Source organism: Oncorhynchus kisutch, linkage group LG6 (assembly GCF_002021735.2).
Source record: "Oncorhynchus kisutch isolate 150728-3 linkage group LG6, Okis_V2, whole genome shotgun sequence".
Classification (NCBI taxonomy): Eukaryota; Metazoa; Chordata; class Actinopteri; order Salmoniformes; family Salmonidae; genus Oncorhynchus; species Oncorhynchus kisutch.
Window position 1 is genome coordinate 33087934 of NC_034179.2, and position 21268 is coordinate 33109201.

Below are 21268 nucleotides of genomic sequence, written 5' to 3' on the forward strand. Positions count from 1 at the left end.
GTTTGTTCTGCCCAGTATGATTAATTTGCTCCCATTGGAAAAGACAGGCTCTGGTCTATCTTGGGTTAGTTATAAAAATATTTGGTAGTGAGGTCAACCCTGACCTTTGACCTCTTAAAGGGTCCGATTGAAATGTGGCCCAGAGGGACCAAAGAAGGAGAGAAGAGTGGTGTTGACATGATTTGCACACATTGCTAGATACATTTTCTAGGTTTTACACTCAAGGTGTGATTTTAAAAAAAAAAGCTTTTTAAGAGTAATTACTTGAACTGCTCTTGTGATAACCTCTATCTGTATAAATAGCAAGCAGTTTGTGGAGGCACTTTGTGATTGAGAGAGGAGTTTGTGTTGACAAAGGGAGACAGTTTGTTCCACTGCAAGGCTGATACTAGTGGGAGATGATAAAGCCTAACATTTTTAATTCAAGACATCTTATCAAAAGTAAATTCACATACAAACTTCAGAGCTACTGTGAAAATCTTATGCCAGACTAAACATTTCAGACATCAACAGTTATGGCAGTTCTGTGTAAGTTATTTTTTGATGTCATTGGTCATCTCATACAGTTTTGTAAAGTCCAAAATTACACTTGGTAATAAAGAATTGGGAATTTCCACCATAAACACTATTTCAAAACAGTGCAGTGACATTATGGAAAACATGAAAATTGCAATTTTCTGTTTGATAACATTATAAAATATTTTTTTGCTTTGTATTATCACTTTTCTTTTAAATATTGCAGTGTTTTAAATGCAATTTCCTCTAGTCTTCCGACCTAAAGATTCCTTACACTACAACTGCCTGGGGTTGGTGAGGTAGAAAATGGAACCCCAGTGACATCATGCTGAGAGAGGGAACGAACGTGACACTACCTCAAGGCATACTTGTTGCAGTGTTCACTAAAAACACAGGGGTCATTCACTCATGCGTTTCTGCTGTTTTTTGTTTTAAAAATGAAATGTAACATATCAGCGCTTTAAACATTGTCTAAACAGAAAGGATGATACATCTTTGGGAAATCTGAATGGTTTGACTGCTTTGGGATTTTATCTAGCTAATTATTGTACTTTTATTTAAGCAGGTAAATTAAAGGAGTTGTTTTAAGAAATTCCCTACTAACTACTGTTTTAATTCTCATTGAATGAGCCTACTGAGAGGACTGCTATACTGTTATGGACATGATGGCAGTACTCAACATGGACATAGTAGTCAGATGCCCTACTGTTTACAAGGCTTTTGAAGAGACTGGAGAACAGTTGTTCTACCTGTGTAGTAGTGACAAACTGTAGTGGGATTACCTCTTGGAAATGGTCAATTCTTCAGGTATGACCAGTCATCGAATGACTTGGGACATGCTGTCCCAGAACGGCAGTAGCTGTGCTATCTATACCTATGATCTGGTGTTTTCAGAGGACTTGAGAATGTTGCTGAGTAGCATTTAAAATGACATAAAGAGGAGCCAGTTGGATTTCCCCTCAACAACCCATATGAAAACATAATCAATGAGCTGTGTTTTTATGATATCCTTCAATGACTGATTACACTGGGGTATCTGGTTGCTGAAAAAAAGGGTATGCCATTTGTGTTGATCTTGAACAACAGCATTAACTAAGTTCTCTGCTGCAGATACTGTATGGGTTATGTGTCCATATTATTATTATTATTTTTACGTCCCTCCTGTGAAGTATGAACGAGCGCCAAACGCCTCCGATCCTGTAACCGGTCACATATTTGTACAGTGGTGGGTCAAATATTGACGTAAGCTCCTGGAAGGGTTCCCAATGAGCTGACTGCTCCTTGTTTCAGTAAATAAGGTCCCTTTTAGAGCCATCTTGCAGCTAGAGGTGTATGCTGAAACCCAAAGTCATCTTTAAACCTTGTTAAAACTTCAGAAAAGAATGTGGGGTGTTTTAAACATGCAAACTTGATTCTAAGCCTAATCAATGGCAACTGACAAGTGCAAGATTATGCATTTCAATAAGCAGTGGGCCTGTATATTATTAAACAGCTTGCTAACATTTTATATTGTCTCTGTGAAACGTACAGAACCTGGTTGCCTGCTAATATTTAATTACAGTCAATGCCATGCAGGGATTATGACTAATTATTTACATATCAGGTTTAACATCTTGAGCAATAAATATTAACTGAATAACCACTCAAGTGTGCGGTTTTCTTTGAATCTCTGTGACAAAATGCTTATTGTCTTTCTCTGATTAATAGTGCTATGTGTATTTTATGTTTGGAGGCCACACCTGTTTTAAGCAATTACATTTTAACGTAATGTAGACCTAGTGCATTCAAATATGTGCGCTAATTGTGTAAAGAAATCGAGTCATGAATTAGATATTTTGAAAACGTAGCTGTTTTATTGGCAATCCATTGATAACTCGAGCGATTGAAGAAAACTACGATTCCCAAGATGCACTTCACTGCATTTCCGGTCCTGCGCGGTTTCTTGGAGCGGATTGCAACCCGGAGTCAGGATTCAATAAATGTGTAGTCGTTTGGAAAACAGGTAACATGTTTATTTCTAACTTCTGCAGTTTGAACAAACAATAATTGTGCCACCGTGCAGAAATATATATTTTTAGTTTTCGAGGTGCACACGGAATCTCGCGGAGAGTCCAGTATAACGCCGTTCTGACATTGAAATTAACTGGCTCCAGATGGAGTTTGCGTCTCCATTCCATCCGCCATGCCGATTGTTCTTTGTTACATTTGCATGACTGCAGAAGACGGAGTAGGCTGAGATCGGAGTTAAAACCCGGCTAGAGTTTGGAATCTGTTAAAATCCTGGATCCCGTTCTTTACTGGATCGTCTTTATTAATATGTAGCTACTCCACTGCTGTATTGTTATTAGCGTGGAATGCACAGTGTAATTTTGCATACTGGAGAAGAATGGCCTTTGCTTTATTGAGGTCCCCATACATTTACCACACCGCTGTTTTTGACCAGAATATAGCTCCAGGTTGAGTTATCCGCATTAGTCAAGAAGTGTAGGCCTCACATTTGCCACTATTTTGAACTGCTTCAGAGGATTGCACACATTCTTCAGTATTCATTTATTTGACGAACCCATTTGGCATTTCTTAATGTATTTATGTTACAACCACCACTGGCAACATAAATACATCGTCTATGATCATGAAGTAATAATGTAGCATGTAAATAAAGCGGCAACTCCATCTCTATTCGTAAAAATCTGAGGGATGGGCCTGGAGAAATGCAACCACTGAATTTCATTGAGCTATTAATGCAAAGCATTATATATCCAATATATAGAAATAACAGTATTAAGCATATATTGAGGCTATACAGTGTTGTTTATGCCCAACATTTACAATGTTTACAAACATTGGAGTAAAATAAACTTATATTTGGGGTACTGATGGAAAGTTACGCTAAACCAGGGAAGTCAAACTCATTCCATGGAGGCCCTACTGTCTGGGGTTCAGGTTTTTCCTTTCAATTAAGACCAAGGCAACCAGGTGAAGGGAGTTCCTTTCTAATCCGTGACATGAATTCATCAATCAAGTCCAAGGAAGGATCAAACTCCGCAGACACTCGGCCCTCCGTGGAATGAGTTTGACACGTGCACTGAACTAAAGTTATAGCCTTCAAGAATCAATGCGTATACATTATTAATTTAAAAGTCCAGAAATGGATGTATCAACTGCTGATATCCCCTTTAAACGTTATGATTTAGATAAAGAAAATCATACACAATTACACACCTTACGAAGATTAGTAACAACATCCCTTTCTTGAATGTGCAGATTGTCACGATGACAGAGCAACCAGATGAGTTTATCTGTGAGTATACTGAAAACTTCAACGAAATGGCATCAGATTTTATTTGTCACACGCTTTGTAAACAACAGGTGTAGACTTACTTGCAGGTTCTTGTCCAACAATGCAATATAAAGATTTAAACATGCAATATTGAAATAGTGACCGAGTAATAAGTGAACCGTGAATAACAGGAAGAGTAAAAATATCATGGCTATGGTGCCAGTACCAGCCCAATATGTAGGGGTACAAGGTAATTGAGGTAGCTATGTACATATAGACATAGTGCACATTGATTTACTATTGTATCTCTCTCACTATGTGTGCGTGTGGTGTGTATCTAGCACTACATGCGCATGTGTGTGTATTTCACGTTGCATGCCTGTGCCTATTTAGACATCAGAGGATGTGGTATCTGATATGTGACTTTTTGATGGTACCTGTCAGGGTGTGAGGACTGTGGGCAGTATCATGACTCTGAGTGTCCAGAGCTGGGTCCAGTGGTGACTGTACAGGACTCATTCGTTCTCAGCAGAGCACGGTGAGTAACAGTCCACCATGCAAGCTACCCAGTGAGAGGGTGTTGAGTGGGTTTCCAGTTTAGCTGGTCATCTTACAAATTGTGTATTTAAAGCAGCAAATCTTGAACCTGATATTGGAGTAACAGAAGTGTAGGAGGCTATGTATTGATAGATGTTGTATTTTTTGTTGTGGGTCAGGTCCTCTCTGCCGGAGAGTCTGGAGATCAGACAGGTGCCAGATGGGAAGGAGGGAGTGTTTGTCCTCCAACGTCTGGTCAAGAGGACCAGGTTTGGTCCCTTTGAGGCTAGGAGAATATCCCACCTGGACAAAGAAGGCCTGTTCCCTCTGAAGGTGTGTTCTCAACTTAGACTGCTGTTATTATGGAGAAAGATGTTTGTGTTCTTTGCGGTGGTGTTAATATCCCACTCTCTGTATTCTTTGGTTTTGTTTGTGACCTGGACAGATCTTCCAGAGAGATGGCCTGGTAGTCTGTTTTGACTCAGCCAATGAGGATGACTGTAATTGGATGATGCTGGTTCGGCCCGCCACTGACTATCAGCACCAGAACCTGACTGCTTACCAGCAGGACGATGAGGTCTACTTCAACACCTCCCAGGTATCATATACCAACTCCCCCAAACAAAGCAACTGAGGACAGTTTTGGTCATTCTTTATTGGATATGTCCCGATATCCACACTAGCATACTATTTAGTGTCCATGGCCAATACATCACTACATACTAGGCGGTGAACAAATGGGAGAGAGATCTCTTCCAGGAGACACAGATGGTTCCCTTCTCTTTCATAAGTTAACCCTCTGTCTTTTCCCCAGGATGTGCTGCCAGGGTCTGAGCTGAGGGTTTGGTATGGGGCCTTCTATGCCAAGAAGATGGAGAGGCCCATGCTGAAGGCCCCAGTCCATCCACCACCAGCAGGTATGGAGCCCCTCTGGCAGACTAGATTCAGCATTATTGTCCCCTGAGATGCAAACGGGTGTACTGTAGCGTGAACCCTTCTGTTAATGCAGATCAACTAAGGGCTCGATTGCTAGGCGCATAATCAATATGAAATATATGACTGTGTTGTCCTGTTTTTGTTCCTCCCTTATCTCTCAGTTGTGGATACCACTTCTACCATGCCAGAGGGGGCTTTGAATAAAGCTGGAGTGTCACAGGCCCTAGTGGTTGGAGAGAATGATGCTGGTGAGCTCACTCCCAGAGATGCCATATACTTTCTGGGTGTACATCATCAACACCTTCTCATGAAACCACTGCTAGAGGAAATACCTCTGCTGTCAACAAGTGAATAATGATCCCTTTCTGTTACAGTAACAGTTCAGCCACATATTATTCAGCTTATTAACATTTGAGAAATAACTACCCATATCATTCATATGAATGATATGATCAGAATACATTTCAGAAATGAATAATGGCCACAGGGTTTCGTTCAGCTGTAGTGGACAGTAAGTATGTTTTAGAGAAACCACCACACGCCCGATCTTGCTGGGTTGACCCGACCCATGCTTTGTGTCCAGTAGGCAAGGGCTGTGTTTATGGAGCCAGAGCTCCTGACCGGGGAGTGACCTCCACACCACCAAGACTAGCCATAGAAAGTCAGGGAAGGAGAAGTAGATGGTTTCATACTGTTATAATCAATCAACTTTATTTATAAAGCCCTTCTTACATCAGCTGATATCTCAAAGTGCTGTACAGAAACTCAGCCTAAAATCCCAAACAGCAAGCAATGCAGGTGTAGAAGCACAGTGGCTAGGAAAAACTCCCTAGAAAGGCCCGGAACCTACAAAGAAACCTAGCGAGAAACCAGGCTGTGAGGGGTGGCCAGTCCTCTTCTGGCTGTGGTGGGTGGAGATTATAACAGAACATAGCCAAGATGTTCAAATGTTCATAGATGACCAGGAGGGTCATAATAATAATCACAGTGGTTGTAGAGGATGCAGCAGGTCAGCACCTCAGGAGTAAATATCAGTTGGCTTTTCATAGCCGATCATTGAGTATCTCTACCGCTCCTCTGCTGTCTGTAGAGAGTTGAAAACAGCAGGTCTGGGACAGGTAGCACGTCCGGTGAACAGGTCAGGGTTCTATAGCCACAGGCAGAACAGTTGAAACTGGAGCAGCAACTCTGCTGCTGGAGCCAGGAAACACAGTTCCTCCTCATGAACACTAGCACTTGCATTACATAGAAGGGAGGCATGATGGTTGAGGGCTTCAGAGCTGGCTGAAGACGGGCAGCTGAATTGCTCGTATTAATCAGGACCGTAGTGAAGAGGACGAGGTGCTCTTCTGTTTTTACATGAAAGGCTCAATTTCCCCATCCTTCCGCCTGTCTTCTTCCCAGACCACCTACTGAGCCACCTGCAGGAAGTGAAAGATGTAGCCCCGCCCCCTGACGACCAGTCCCAGCGGCAGGAGGAAGCAGAACTGGTAACCCCTGACGACGGCCTCAGTGCTGAGCCCATCCCTGCTCCTCCTCTGCCTGCTCCCAAAAGAAGGCTGGGCAGGCCGGGGAAGAGGGCCAAAGGAGGACGGAAACCTAGCACTGCAACTATAGCAGCAAAGAAGAAAAGTAAGACAGATTCCGCCTCTTATGTTGTTACATTATTGACTACCCCTTCACATGCACTGTTCCGTTTCCACCACATTCTCCCCTAAAATGTGAATTCTATTCATACCTTCCTGCTTCGAGTTGCAGCCTTTTTGGAGCCAGCGGAGAAAGCCCTCAACACCGTCCCTGCAGACGGAGGAGAGGCCATGCTGGATGGCAATGACCTGGAGATCGGCCCTGACGGGGTGGCTGTCACCATGCCTAGGGTGACCCGCACCCTGCTCTCAGCTGGGATGTAAGGATCAACACCCTCTCCACTATGTCATGACTGACTGAGCCAAAATAAATGCCTCTTAGTCGAGTCATCATTTTCCATTGCTATCCTTCAACTGCAGTTCACCTTTCAATTGCATGCTTTATTTACAGTACACATATTTCCTTTTGAAGTACAGTTAACATCAATCAGTTCTTCCATAGACTTGGAAAGATACCAGGCATGCCCGCACTCTACTCTGTCCTGTCCCTCTCCTCTCTCACTCCCTCCACTCTCTACTCTGTCCTGTCCCTCTCTCTCTCCACTCTCTACTCTGTCCTGTCCCTCTCTCTCTCCACTCTCTACTCTGTCCTGTCCCTCTCTCTCTCCACTCTCTACTCTATCCTGTCCCTCTCTCTCTCTGTCCCGTCACTCTCCTCTCTCTCTCTCCACTCTGTCCCGTCACTCTCCTCTCTCTCACTCCCTCCACTCTCTCTACTCTGTCCTGTCCCTTCACTCTCACTCCCTCCACTCTCTACTATGTCCTGTCCCTCCTCTCTCTCACTCCACTCACTGTCCTGTCCCTCTCCTCTCTCTCACTCTGTCCTGTCCCTCTCCTCTCTCACTCTGTCCTGTCCCTCTCCTCTCTCTCACTCTATCCCGTCCTTCTCCTCTCTCTCACTCCCTCCACTCTCCTCTGTCCCGTCCTTCTCTCTCTCACTCCCTCCACTCTCTCTTGTCCTTGTTCCCTCTTCCTCAGACCTGGGTCGAGGAAGAGGTTCCTGAGGCAGGGAGGAGACCACAAGAGGCTGTACAAGTGCACCCTCTGCAACAAGGTCTTCCAGAACAGCAGCAATCTCAACAGACACATCCGCTCCCACGGTAATGCTCTCTCCTCTCCTCCCTCTGTTTTTTGTCCCCTTTTTTTGTGGATGTCTTACTGAACTGTTCCTAACACGGCTCTCCAGAGAAAAGAGATGGAATATGTGGAGATCACAGTGTTTACTAATCATATCATATAGACACACACAAGTGCATATGTTGTATTTGTCTGTGCTCTCTTTAGGTGATAAGCTCTTTAAATGTGATGAATGTGACAAGATGTTCAGCCGCAAGGAGAGCTTGAAGCAGCACATCTCATACAAGCACAGCAAAAATGAGGTAGGCACACCTAGATCAATGCTCAACATGTTGGCCTTTACAGCTTTTGCTCAGGATAGTCACTGATTGTGTTGCAGTGGTTAGCTCCTTGATTCACTGTACATTGTGTGTGTGTCCGTCGCTCCCTCAGCCCGATGTGGAGTACAGGTACAAATGTAACACATGCGACAAAGCCTTCCGTCTGGAGAATGCATTAGAGTTCCACAACTGTAGAACCGGTAAGTGCAGCATGAATTAAAAAACATGATTTAGTTGCAGGCCATTTTGTTTGGATGTCCGCTGTCTTTATCCATCTTTGAAGTACTTCTGTATGTTACTTTACTGTTGTGCTGTATGGCTTCGTTGTCCCATCGATGACTTTGACACAGTATCCTATCCATCCATTATTTATTTCATTGAATGACACGTCAGATTGTTTGTTGTTCCTGTGGTGGCAGATGACAAGACGTTCCAGTGTGAGATCTGCTCGAGATTCTTCTCCACCAACAGTAACCTGTCTAAGCACAAGAAGAAGCACGGAGAGAAGCTGTACGCCTGTGAGATCTGCAGCAAGATGTTCTACCGCAAGGACGTTATGCAGGACCACCAGAAGAGACATACTGTGGGTCAGTACTGGCAGAGGGACCAGGGGGACATGATCCATCTCTATTGATGAATATTTTGGTGATACTCCCCGCTGGGCACAGATGTCAGCTCAGCGTCTAGTTTTGATTTAAATGTGGTTGTTGACAACTAATGTGAATTCAACGTGAGATAAACAAAACATTTCACCATGTCATTGTATTAAGGTTAAAAGTTGGGTGAAAACAGATTAAATTCCCTTCTGTTGATGACTTTTTCCAAATCCAATCAGTTTTCCCACATTGATTCAATGTCATCACATAGATTTTTTGTTGTTGAAATGTGGAAATAACATTGATTACATTTTTTTGCCCGGTGGGTCTCTAAATTTGAAGTATGTTATAGTATATGATGTACTTGATTAGTTTATTTCAACAGAGCAGAGCTTGCAACTTTTACAAGTGCATGGCTCATGATCCTGAAATGTATTCTATCCCAAAGCATCAATCAGCCTTCTCTCTGAGCTCAGCTGTACTGTTATTGTATGTCTCAGCAAACCCAAAGCACCTGAAGAGGGAAGAGCTGGAGGCCAATGGGGAGGAAGGGACCAAATACAGGAAGGAGCCTTCAGCATGTCCTATCTGTGGCAAGGTGCTATGGCGCGGATACCTGAAAATATACTTATTTTGGCATTGGATCAAATGAGTCAAAATAAAAAGAAGCCTTGAAAGAAGATATTTACCCTGACTGTGTGTGTCCAGGTGTTTTCCTGCAGGAGCAACATGAACAAGCATCTGCTGACTCACGGAGATAAGAAGTACACCTGTGAGATCTGCGGACGCAAGTTCTTCAGAGTGGACGTCCTGAGGGACCATATTCACGTGCACTTTAAGGTGAGGGAGATTATGTGGATGTTGCAATCAAACGTTTAGTTCATGCTTCTTTTTGAACTCCTACATAACCACACATTTCATTCACACTCAAACATGAAAGAGAAATAGAGATTGACACTAGGTCCATAATGGTGTCATTGCTCAACTTCCTGTGTGTGTTCTCCAGGACATAGCCCTGATGGACGAGCAGGAGAGGGAGGAGTTCATCAGGAAGATTGGCATCTCAGTGGACAGCAGCGACGACACTGATGAGGAGGATGAAGACTACGGACAAGAGACCCACAAGTACAGCTGCAAGAAGTGTCAGGTCAGTCACGCACCTCTCGCGCATGCCTACATCCCGACACACATTCTGTCACGCAAACACACTCGCACCACAGTGGCGGTTAAATAAGCACACTCGCACTCTCCATGAACTCTGTTCGAATCTGTCTTTTGTGTTTTAGGTGACATTCTTCAAGGGCAGAGACTACCTGAAGCACATCATGGACCTGCACAAAGAGAGGGGTTATGGCTGCATCATCTGTAACCGGCGCTTCGCTCTGAAAGCCACCTACAACGCCCACCTGGTCATCCACAGAGAACAGCTCCCAGACCCTGCAGTGCAGAGGTATGAGGGACAGGGATGTATGAGGGAGAGACAAAAGGACCAGTACACAGAGATGTAGGACATAAAACAGGTGCACTGTTGCACACTCTCCTTCTTGGCTCGTTACTAGCACCCAGACAATAACCCTGTCTGTTACACTTTTCATTTTGCTCCTAAGGTACATCCACCCCTGTGAAATGTGTGGCCGAATCTTCAACAGCATCGGCAACCTGGAAAGACACAAGGTCATTCACACAGGTATGAACCTCACCCTTCATCTCTAACAAGATACTTTCTGGATACTGGACCACATTAAATTTTGTTCTTTAGCACACATGAACGACATATTTTGGCATTATGTTAGCCACCCAATATTTGTCTTGAAGGCATGATAAAGAATATCTGAATTTTATAGACTTATTCAACTTTTTGGGGGGGATTGCTATCTCCTCTGTAATGTGGTTCTCACAGGGGTGAAGAGCCACGGATGTGACCAGTGTGGGAAGTCGTTTGCCAGGAAGGACATGCTAAAGGAACACCTGAGGGTCCATGACAACGTCAGAGACTTCCTATGTGCTGAGTGTGGGAAAGGTGAGGCTGTCACCATGACAACTGTCTTTGTCAAATAGTTAGGGGGAAAAAGACGTTTGCACAATAGACTAGAAATTGAGACCAAATTGACCTAGATTGGTGGTGGCTTTTCCAATTGCTGTTTTTGCCTTTACCCAGGCACTTACCGTGAATGGTAATAGCAAGAAATATGTGGCTCTATGAATTGGGAAAATGTTCTGATCAAAGCATGCATGTACTTGTTTTTGGGAAGAGCATCCACAGGGGGTAAGAAACTTAAGCCAATGTGTTTTCTGCAGGGATGAAGACCAAGCATGCGCTGAGGCACCATATGAAGCTGCATAAGGGCATCAAAGAGTACGAGTGTAAGGAGTGCAACCGCAAGTTTGCCCAGAAGGTCAACATGCTGAAACACTACAAGAGACACACGGGTAAGATGGTCCCAGCAACAACTAGACAAAACAACCCAGAGGCAGTGGTGAAGAAAGGCCACTTTCATCTATAAACATGGGTTGGGCATTGTAAGCTAACATGCATGGCTGAACATTGTCATATCTTACAGATACAACCAAGCTAATGAAGCGTGTAAGGTACAAAGGGCTTATTTGGTTAAGGCTTACACTGGTACCGTTTCTACTCCTGCAGGAATAAAGGACTTCATGTGTGAGTTGTGTGGGAAGACCTTCAGTGAGAGGAACACCATGGAGACACACAAGCTCATTCACACAGGCAAGTTCCTGGATCGGCGTTTCCTAGTGTATGTTTTCGTTTTGGACAACTCCACGAATCCCTTCTGTTTGAGAACCGTTACTAGATTTCTCTCTCTCGCTCCCCAGTGGGGAAGACGTGGTCGTGTGCGGTGTGTGATAAGAAGTATGTGACAGAATACATGCTCCAGAAGCATGTGCAGCTGACGCATGAGAAGGTGGAGGCCCAGAGCTGTCACATGTGTGGCACCAAGGTGTCCACCCGAGCCTCCATGAACCGCCACATGAGGCGCAAACACCCCGAGGTGAGCTGGGACAGTATATACATGAGATCTACCACATCTTGAATGGAGTTCTTAGTGTCAGCTGAAACTGACATTTTCTATTATGTTTTCCAGACCAGGCCCAGCTCTCTTGTCAACATAATTTCCTATCCCACCTGTCATTGATGGTGAAGTCTCAGCTTTATTTAAACGTTTGCTCTTTCCTACCCCAGGTGGTCACTGTGAGAATAGATGAGTTTGACGAGCTCCAAGAAGACTCAACAATCGATGAGTCAAGCATCAGCATTGTGCAGGTAGGAGTGCCATACAATGCCTATGGTGGTGAGCTAACTACACTATATGCAGAGATGGAACTATTTTAATACTCTTGGTTCTCATACCACCCTCATAGCCCACTCTAACCCTGGAGAAGGAGGCTCTTTCTGGGGAGAGACCCCAGCGGACCCCACGGCCGCCCAGGAAGAAGCAGAAACAGCTGGAGGAGCCGGAGCTGTCCGACTCTGACGAGTACGCTGACTTCACAGGCAAAGGAGTACAGTACACCACCACCATAGTGGGAGATGAGACCAGCTCTGCTGTGCAGAGTATACAGCAGGTGGGTGGGTCATGTATTTGTCAGATGATCTATGTTAGCAATTATATTAGGTTTGAGGTTTGATTTATTGCAATTGGGTCCATCTGTCCATTATACATGTCTCGATTAATGCTGTGGATAATGGGATTTTAAAGGTCCAATGTAGCTGTTTTTATCCCAATATCAAATTATTTCTGGGTAACAATTAAGTACCTTATTGTGTTCAATGAAATGGCTTCTTAGCAAAGAGCAATTTCTAAAACAATTTTGCTAGGACTGTCTGGGAGCGGTTTGACTAGAGGGGAAAACTGAAAATGAACTGTTATTGGCAGAGAGGTTTGGAACTCTCTAATTGGTCTATTAAAACTTCTTGACTCACCCATCCCGTTAGCGGGATCATTTTCATCAACATCCGCTGAATTGCACAGTGCCAAATTCAAATTAAATTACTAAAAATATTAAATTTTCATGAAATTACAAGTGCAATATAACAAAACACAGCTTACCGTTGTTGTTAATCCACCTGGCATGTCAGATTTCAATAAAGCTTTTCGGCGAAAGCATACCAAGTGTTTATGTAAGAACATCTCTCTCAGTAGACAAAATATTACAAACAGCTAGCAGCCAAGTAGATTGTCACAAAAGTCAGAAAAGCAATAAATTAAATCGCTTACCTTTTGATCTTCAGATGTTTGCACTCACGAGACTCCCAGTTACACAATAAATGTTCCTTTTGTTCCATAAAGATAATTTTTATATCCAAAATTCCTCCATTTGTTATGTTCAGAAATCCACAGGCTCGAGCGGTCACGACATCGCAGACGAAAATTCCAAATAGTATCCGTAAAGTGTGTAGAAAGATGTCAAATGTTTATAATCAATCCTCAGGTTGTTTTTACAATATATAATCGATAATGTCAACCGATATGTAGCTTCTGCCATAGGCGAGAGAGAGAAAATGGCCATTACCATGAAAAACTCTGCTGGCACCCAGCCATCCACTGACGCGATTGGTTCTTTCTCGCTCATTTAAAAAAAATAAAAGCCCGAAACTATGTCTAAAGACTGTTCACAGATTGAGGAAGCCATAGGAAAAGGAATATAGTTGATATCCCTTTAAATGGAGGCAAGGCATCCAATGGAACAGAGAGCTTTCAGGAAAATCAGTACTTCCTTGTTAGTTTTTCCTCAGGTTTTCGCCTGCAATATCAGTTCTGTTATACTCACAGACAATATTTTGACAGTTTTGGAAACTTTAGAGTTTTCTATCCTAATCTGACAATTTATCTGCATATTCTAGTTTCTGGGCCTGTGAAATAGGCAGTTTCAAATGGGTACTTTCTTTTTGCCAAAAACAAAAATACTGCCCCCTACACTCAAGAAGTTAACTAATTTACCGCATGGAAGGGCATGGGGATTTACCGCATGGAAGGGCATGGTGATTTACCGCATGGAAGGGCATGGGGATTTACCGCATGGAAGGGCATGGGGATTTACCGCATGGAAGGGCATGGGGATTTACCGCATGGAAGGGCATGGGGATTTACCGCATGGAAGGGCATGGGGATTTACCGCATGGAAGGGCATGGGGATTTACCGCATGGAAGGGCATGGGGATTTACCGCATGGAAGGGCATGGGGATTTACCGCATGGAAGGGCATGGGGATTTACCGCATGGAAGGGCATGGGGATTTACCGCATGGAAGGGCATGGGGATTTACCGCATGGAAGGGCATGGGGATTTACCGCATGGAAGGGCATGGGGATTTACCGCATGGAAGGGCATGGGGATTTACCGCATGGAAGGGCATGGGGATTTACCGCATGGAAGGGCATGGGGATTTACCGCATGGAAGGGCATGGGGATTTACCGCATGGAAGGGCATGGGGATTTACCGCATGGAAGGGCATGGGGATTTACCGCATGGAAGAGCATGGTGATTTACCGCATGGAAGGGCATGGGGATTTACCGCATGGAAGGGCATGGGGATTTACCGCATGGAAGGGCATGATGATTTACCGCATGGAAGAGCATGGTGATTTACCGCATGGAAGGACATGGTGATTTTCCCACCAAAACAGGCTGAAATTTCAGGCAGTCTTTTCAAACAGCTCTTGTGCCTCGTCCAACCTCGTGTGGAAATAAACATTTAGTGTACAAAACATTAGGATCACTTTCCTAATATTGAGTTGCACCCCCTTTTGTCCTCAACAGCCTCAATTCGTTGGGGCATGGACTACAAGGTGTCTAAAGCGTTCCACAGGGATGCAGGCCTATGTTGACTCCAATGCTTCCCACAGTTGTTAAGTTGGCAGGCTGTCCTTTGGGTGGGGGGCCATTGTTACACACGGAACTGTTTAGCGTGAACCCAACAGCTTTGCAGTTCTTGACAAACTCTAACCGGTTCGCAGCAAATCTCTCCCTCCTACAGAGTGGAGGGCAGACCTAAATACTCTTGCCTTATCTGTTTGTTGTTTCATCCTTCTGTGCCCGGTGCCAAAGCATTAAATCAAGGCTGAGACCTTGGGGTTGAATAGACTATACATTTGAAACATCTTAATCGCTTAAAAACACCCATGGCTGAATTTTTATTTATTTTTCTTAAATGGCTCAAGGGCATAGATACCATTAAGTAAGACATACTTTATGGTGACCTCTGCCATTAGAGAGGGTACCTAAAGGCCAAATTCCAATAAGGAAATTGCATTCTTAAGAACACACACCTCATACACAAGCAGACTCCTGTATTTATCTATACACTCAAACGCATACATATGCCTATATTCACACACACACACACACACAGCCAACGCTGCTGTCCCATGTATATACAGTGCCTTTGGAAAGTTTGACTCCTTGACTTTTTCCACATTTTGTTACGTTACAGCCTTATTCTAAAATGGATTTAAAAATCTACACACAATACCCAGTTATACCTTATCTAAATGTATTCAGACCCATAGCTATGCGACTCGAAATTGAGCTCCAGTGAATCCTGATCATCCTATTGATCACCTGTGGTAAATTCAATTTATTGGACATGATTTTGGAATGGCGCACACCTGTTTATATCAGGTCCCCATAATTGACCGTGCATGTCAGCACGAAAACCAAGCCAAGTCCGCAGAGCTCTGAGACAGGATTGTGTCGAGGCACAGATCTGGGGAAGGGTACCAAAAAGATAATGCAGCATTGAAGGTTCCCGAGAACACAGTGGCCTCCATCATTCTTAAATGGAAGAAGTTTGGAACCACCAAGATCTGGCCGCCTGACCAAACTGAGCAATCTGGGGAGAAGGGCCTTGGTCAGGGAGGTGACCAAGAACCTGATGTTCACTCTAACAGAGCTCTATACACTCCTCAGTTAAAGGTACATGACAGCCCGCTTGAAGTTTGCCAAGAGGCAGTTAAAGGCCTCTGTCCATGAGAAACAAGATTCTTTGGCCTGAATCTCAAGCATCACGTCTGGAGGAAACCTTGCACCATCCCTACGCTGAAGCATCATGCCGTGGGGGTGTCTTTCAGCGGCAGGGACTGGGAGACTAGTCAGGATCGCAAAAAAGATGAACGGGAGCAAAGTACAGAGATCCTTGATGAACACCTGCTCCAGAGTGCTAAGGACCTCAGACTGGGGTGAAGGTTCACCTTCCAACAGGACAACGACCCTAAGCACACAGCCAAGACAACGCAGGAGTGGCTTTGGGACAAGTCTCAATGTCCTTGAATGGCCCATCCAGAGCCCGGACTTGAACCCAATCGAACATGTCTGGAGAGACCTGAAAATGCTTCCCATCCAACCTGACAGAGCTTGATAGGATCTGCAGAGAAGAATGGGAGAAACTGCTCAAATACAGGTGTGCCAAGCTTGTAGCGTCATACCCAAGAAGACTAAAGGCTGAAATCGCTGCCAAAGGTGCTTCGACAAAGTACTGGGTAAAGGGTCTGAACTTACATAAATGTGATATTTTAAATTTTGTATAAATTAGTAAATGTTTTTGTGTGTGTGGATATTTCAAAAATAATAACAAATGAGAATACGGCTGTAACCTAACAAAGTGGAGAGTCAAGCGGTCTGAATACTTTCCGAAAACACTTCCCGTGTCCTTTATGCAGTTTCTCCCACTGTTTCTCCCACTGTAATTATATACTGTATTCTTCAAATTGCTCATTCTAATATCTACTACTGTTATACAGACCGCTTATTTATATACTGGATTCTTTACATAGCTCACTGTAATACAGTGTACAAAACATTAGGAACACCCTCCTAATTGAGTTGCACCCCTTTTTGCCCTTAGAACAGCCTCATGGACTACAAGGTGTTGAAAGTGTTTCACAGGGGTGCGTCCCACAGTTGTCAAGTTGACTGGATGTCTTTTGGGTGGTAGACCATTCTTGATACACACACACAGGAAACTGTTGAGCATGAAAAACCCAGGAGTGTTTCAGTTCTTTTCACACTCAAACCAGTGCGCATGGCACCTACTACCATACCCCGTTCAAAGGCACTTAAATCTTTTGTCTTAACCATTCGCCCTCTGAAGGGCACACACACACAATCCATGTCTCAATTGTCTCAAGGCTTAATATTCCTTCTTTAACCCGTCTCCTCCCCTTCATCTACACTGATTTGAAGTGGATTTAACAGGTGACGTCAATAAGGGATCATATACTGACCAGGTGAAAGCTATGTCATGGGAAGAGCAGTGTTCCTTATGTTTTGTACACTCAGTGTATATAGAACACAGGAAAATCATTTTTTTGACTGCACTTGGCCTTAAATTTTTCCATATTGTCCACAACATCGTTTGTAGATTGTGTGATTCTATCATACTGTTAGTAGTGTATGCTCTGACCCAGTGTGGATGGTGCTGTTGTAGGTGGTGGTGCTGGCCGACCCCAACGTGTCCTCCGCCTCCTCCCCCAACAGCTCAGTGGGACTGACCAACATCACAGTGACCCCCATCACCACCCATGCCCCTGCCCAGTTCACCAGCCTGCAGCCTGTAGCCGTGGGCCACCTGACAGCCAGCGACCACCGGCCCCTCACTCTGGACAGCTCCATCCTCACTGTCACATTCGACACGGTCAGCGGCTCCGCCATGCTCCACAACCGGCCCCCCGAGCTCACGACCGAGACGGTGGGGCCTGGAGGTGCCAGTACTGGGCCACAGTCGGTCGCCCACTTTATCAACCTTACCACCTTCGTAAACCCAATGGGCCACCCCCTGGAGGCCCCCACCCTGGCCTGGAGGCCTGTCACGCAGGCTGAGGGGGTCCAGGTCACCCCTATAGCAGAGGGGGCTCCAGGTGACGCCCAGGACTCTGAGACCCAGACCCCAGAACAGGCTAGACAAGCCCAGGCAGCACAGCAACAGCAGGCCAACACAACACAGCAGATGTTCAGCTACTAGACTGAAGGGAGGAGGTGCTGGTCACCTCAGTCCTGGTGAAGGACAGTGGATAGACTAGACACATGGAAGGCCTGTGTGGACTAGAGGCCTTGAATGCTCTCACCCAAATGCCTGTGTTATATTCCCCAAAATACACCCCTTGAATGAGAACATTGATGGAGGATGATAGCATTTACATGAACCAAGAGCCACTTTCTCTTGAGTCAACGTGAGTTGTTTGTCAAAAACCCTGCAGAGGAAGCTGTTGAACTGTATAGTTTACAGGGATGCATGTACAGGTAAAAATAATGACATGATTTGGGTGCATTGTTAGGTGTAGTTTTGACCAATCAACAGATCAATGTAATAGTTATAATATAAACCTAAGCAAGAAATTGGAATATTCTAATTTGTGAATTTAAACATGCACGTCTCGCAATATTTGCATATTTTCACTGCAGAATTATTTAGGTTATGGAGATGCAATAGTGTTTGTTTGTTTTCATTCTCATTGGGGGTTAAAATATTAAGTGATTTTGGCACATGGCTTTGAATGCCTTGTACAAGAGGTTAATAGAAGACAATTAATTATTATTTTTTAGTAGATAGTGTAAAGCAGCCAAGACACAGCATTTAACCAGTAGAGAGAACCATATTTTATTTTTAAATGTCTGAAAGCATTGAAACTTAAAACCATTGTTGAGCAATTGTCAAAAATACTGGAAGCCTTTTTTATTGCCATTGTTTTTCAATTAAATCTCACAAAAATTAAATGTTTTTAGCCCATTTTCTGTTTGTCTAAATATCAATGTTTAAATAGAGTAATACATTTTGAGAATATGGTACATGCTTGTTTTCTAGACTTTTTGGCATTATGATTTATCCAACTGGGAAACTCTGCTGGCATTGTACTCAGTGGTGTGTGTGTGTGTGTGTGTGTGTGTGTGTGTGTGTGTGTGTCAAAAGCACCAGTTAGTCTTTTTACATTTAGCAGATGCTCTTATCCAGAGCGACTTACAGGAGCAATTAGCGTTAAGTGCCTTGCTCAAGGGCACAGACTGTTTCACCTAGTCTGCTCGAACCAGCGACCGTTCGGTTATTGACCCAACGTGCTTAACCACTAGACTATGAACTGCCCACCTGTTGTACACCTGTAACTTACCCGGAGTCAGAACCTGGACCAACCAGAAGGGGGAGCTATCTTCACAAATACGAGCTCCGACATACCGTGAGTTACATGTGCATTAGATTATGCAGAGACATTCTGTCTAGGAAAGGTGTTTTGAAGGACTGCAAAATAGAGCGTTGGTCTTTTGTATGTATGGTTTTTGCTATTGTCTCCTTCCACGGTGTCCACCCTCAAGAAGGATGAACCTCTACACTAGATGGACCATCACCTCAAAAGACCCTCATTCTCAGGGTTGACACCTTCAACTGTTAATGTCCCTATGTGATGTGTCAAGTGTCTCTGTTCTCTATTAGCCCCAAGCATTAAACTATGTCTCTGTGGTGATGTGCATCACTATGGTGTGATGTAAGGCTGCCTCAAACTGCTAAGATCTCATTGTTTCCCACATGTCCTATTTACCTCTTGTATGTTAATACAAATCAGGATGTGTTCTGTAGTTCGAGTAGGTCTGGAAGCGCAGGTTGAGGGTTTCTATTGTAATTTACGATTAGCACTAATTTTGCTGATTAACTTTGAGGGAAAATGTACTTAAATTGTAGTTGCCTCACCTAGCTATTTTAAGATGCACGCACTGATTGCACATGGCTCTAGATAAGAGCGTCTGACAAATGCATTGTAAGACATTTTGGGGGGATTTCCCTCTGAATATGTAAACAAAAACAATTATATTTTTGAACCCAGTCATTAAAAATTTTACTTAATTCATGGACAAGCTACTATAAACAATACTTTTCAGTGGTATAAAGTACATACAGTGAGGGGAAAAGTATTTGATTTTGTACGTTTGCCCACTGACAAAGAAATTATCGGTCTAATTTTAATGGTAGGTTTATTTGAACAGTGAGAGACAGAATAACAACAAAAAAATCCAGAAAAACGCATGTCAAAAATGTTATAAATTGATTTACATTTTAATGGGGGAAATAAGTATTTGACCCCTCTGCAAAACATGAGTTAGTACTTGGTGGCAAAACCCTTGTTGGCAATCACAGAGGTCAGACATTTCTTGTAGTTGTCCACCAGGTTTGCACACATCTCAGGAGGGATTTTGTCCCACTCCCCTTTGCAGATCTTCTCCAAGTCATTAAGGTTTCGAGGCTGACGTTTGGCAAGTCGAACCTTCAGCTCCCTCCACAGATTTTCTATGGGATTAAGGTCTGGAGACTGGCTAGGCCACTCCAGGACCCTAATGTGCTTCTTCTTGAACCACTCCTTTGTTGGCTTGGCCGTGTGTTTTGGGTCATTGTCATGCTGGAATACCAATCCACAACCCATTTTCAATGTCCTGGCTGAGGGAAGGAGGTTCTCACCCAAGATTTGGCGGTACATGGCCCCGTCCATCGTCCCTTTGATGCGGTGAAGTTGTCCTGTCCCCTTATAAAACACCCCCAAAGCACAATGTTTCCACCTCCATGTTTGACGGTGGGGATGGTGTTCTTGGGGTCATAGGCAGCATTCCTCCTCCTCCAAACACAGCAAGTTGAGTTGATGCCAAAGAGCTAAATTTTGGTCTCATCTGACCACAACACCTTCACCCAGTTGTCCTCTGAATCATTCAGATGTTCATTGGCAAACTTCAGACGGGCATGAATATGTGCTTTCTTGAGCAGGGGGACCTTGCGGGCGCTGCAGGATTTCAGTCCTTCAAGGCGTAGTGTGTTACCAATTGTTTTCTTGGTGACTATGGTCCCAGCTGCCTTGAGATCATTGACAAGATCCTCCCATGTAGTTCTGGGCTGATTCCTCACCGTTCTCATGATCATTGCAACTCCACGAGGTGAAATCTTGCATGGAGCCCCAGGCCGAGGGAGATTGACAGTTCTTTTGTGTTTCTTCCATTTGCGAATAATCGCACCAACTGTTGTCACCTTCTCACCAAGCTGCTTGGCGATGGTCTTGTAGCCCATTCCAGCCTTGTGTAGGTCTACAATCTTGTCCCTAACATCCTTGGAGAGCTCTTTGGTCTTGGCCATGGTGGAGAGTTTAGAATCTGATTGATTGATTGCTTCTGTGGACAGGTGTCTTTTATACAGGTAACAAACTGAGATTAGGAGCACTCCCTTCAAGAGTGTGCTCCTAATCTCAGCTCGTTACCTATATAAGAGACACCTGGGAGACAAATCTTTCTGATTGAGTGGGGATCAAATACTTATTTCCCTCATTAAAATGCAAATCAATTTATAAAATTTTTGACATGTGTTTTTCTGGATTT

General features: G+C 44.0%; 1 protein-coding gene across 5 annotated transcripts; it reads left to right on the plus strand.

Annotated features, from left to right (window-relative positions):
- The first annotated feature begins 2444 nt into the window (after window positions 1-2444).
- prdm15 (PR domain containing 15) lies at window positions 2445-18640 on the plus strand. 5 transcript variants are annotated; one of them, XM_020485467.2, is made up of 25 exons: window positions 2445-2518; window positions 3781-3817; window positions 4241-4334; window positions 4513-4666; window positions 4779-4931; window positions 5148-5250; window positions 5431-5517; window positions 6674-6901; window positions 7022-7175; window positions 7894-8015; window positions 8200-8294; window positions 8425-8512; window positions 8732-8899; window positions 9409-9506; window positions 9617-9748; window positions 9915-10055; window positions 10195-10358; window positions 10516-10595; window positions 10809-10928; window positions 11207-11338; window positions 11553-11636; window positions 11744-11919; window positions 12111-12191; window positions 12290-12493; window positions 17355-18640. In XM_020485467.2, exons 2-25 carry the CDS (start codon window positions 3790-3792, stop codon window positions 17886-17888), a joined length of 3420 nt encoding a protein of 1139 aa, XP_020341056.1. In that variant the 5' UTR covers window positions 2445-2518; window positions 3781-3789; the 3' UTR covers window positions 17889-18640. The 5 variants fall into 5 exon arrangements, with proteins under 5 accessions (XP_020341056.1, XP_020341059.1, XP_020341057.1 ...); XM_020485470.2 differs by having other exon boundaries at window positions 2461-2518; window positions 7028-7175; XM_020485468.2 differs by lacking the exon at window positions 2445-2518 and having other exon boundaries at window positions 3548-3817.
- Window positions 18641-21268: the final 2628 nt, after the last annotated feature.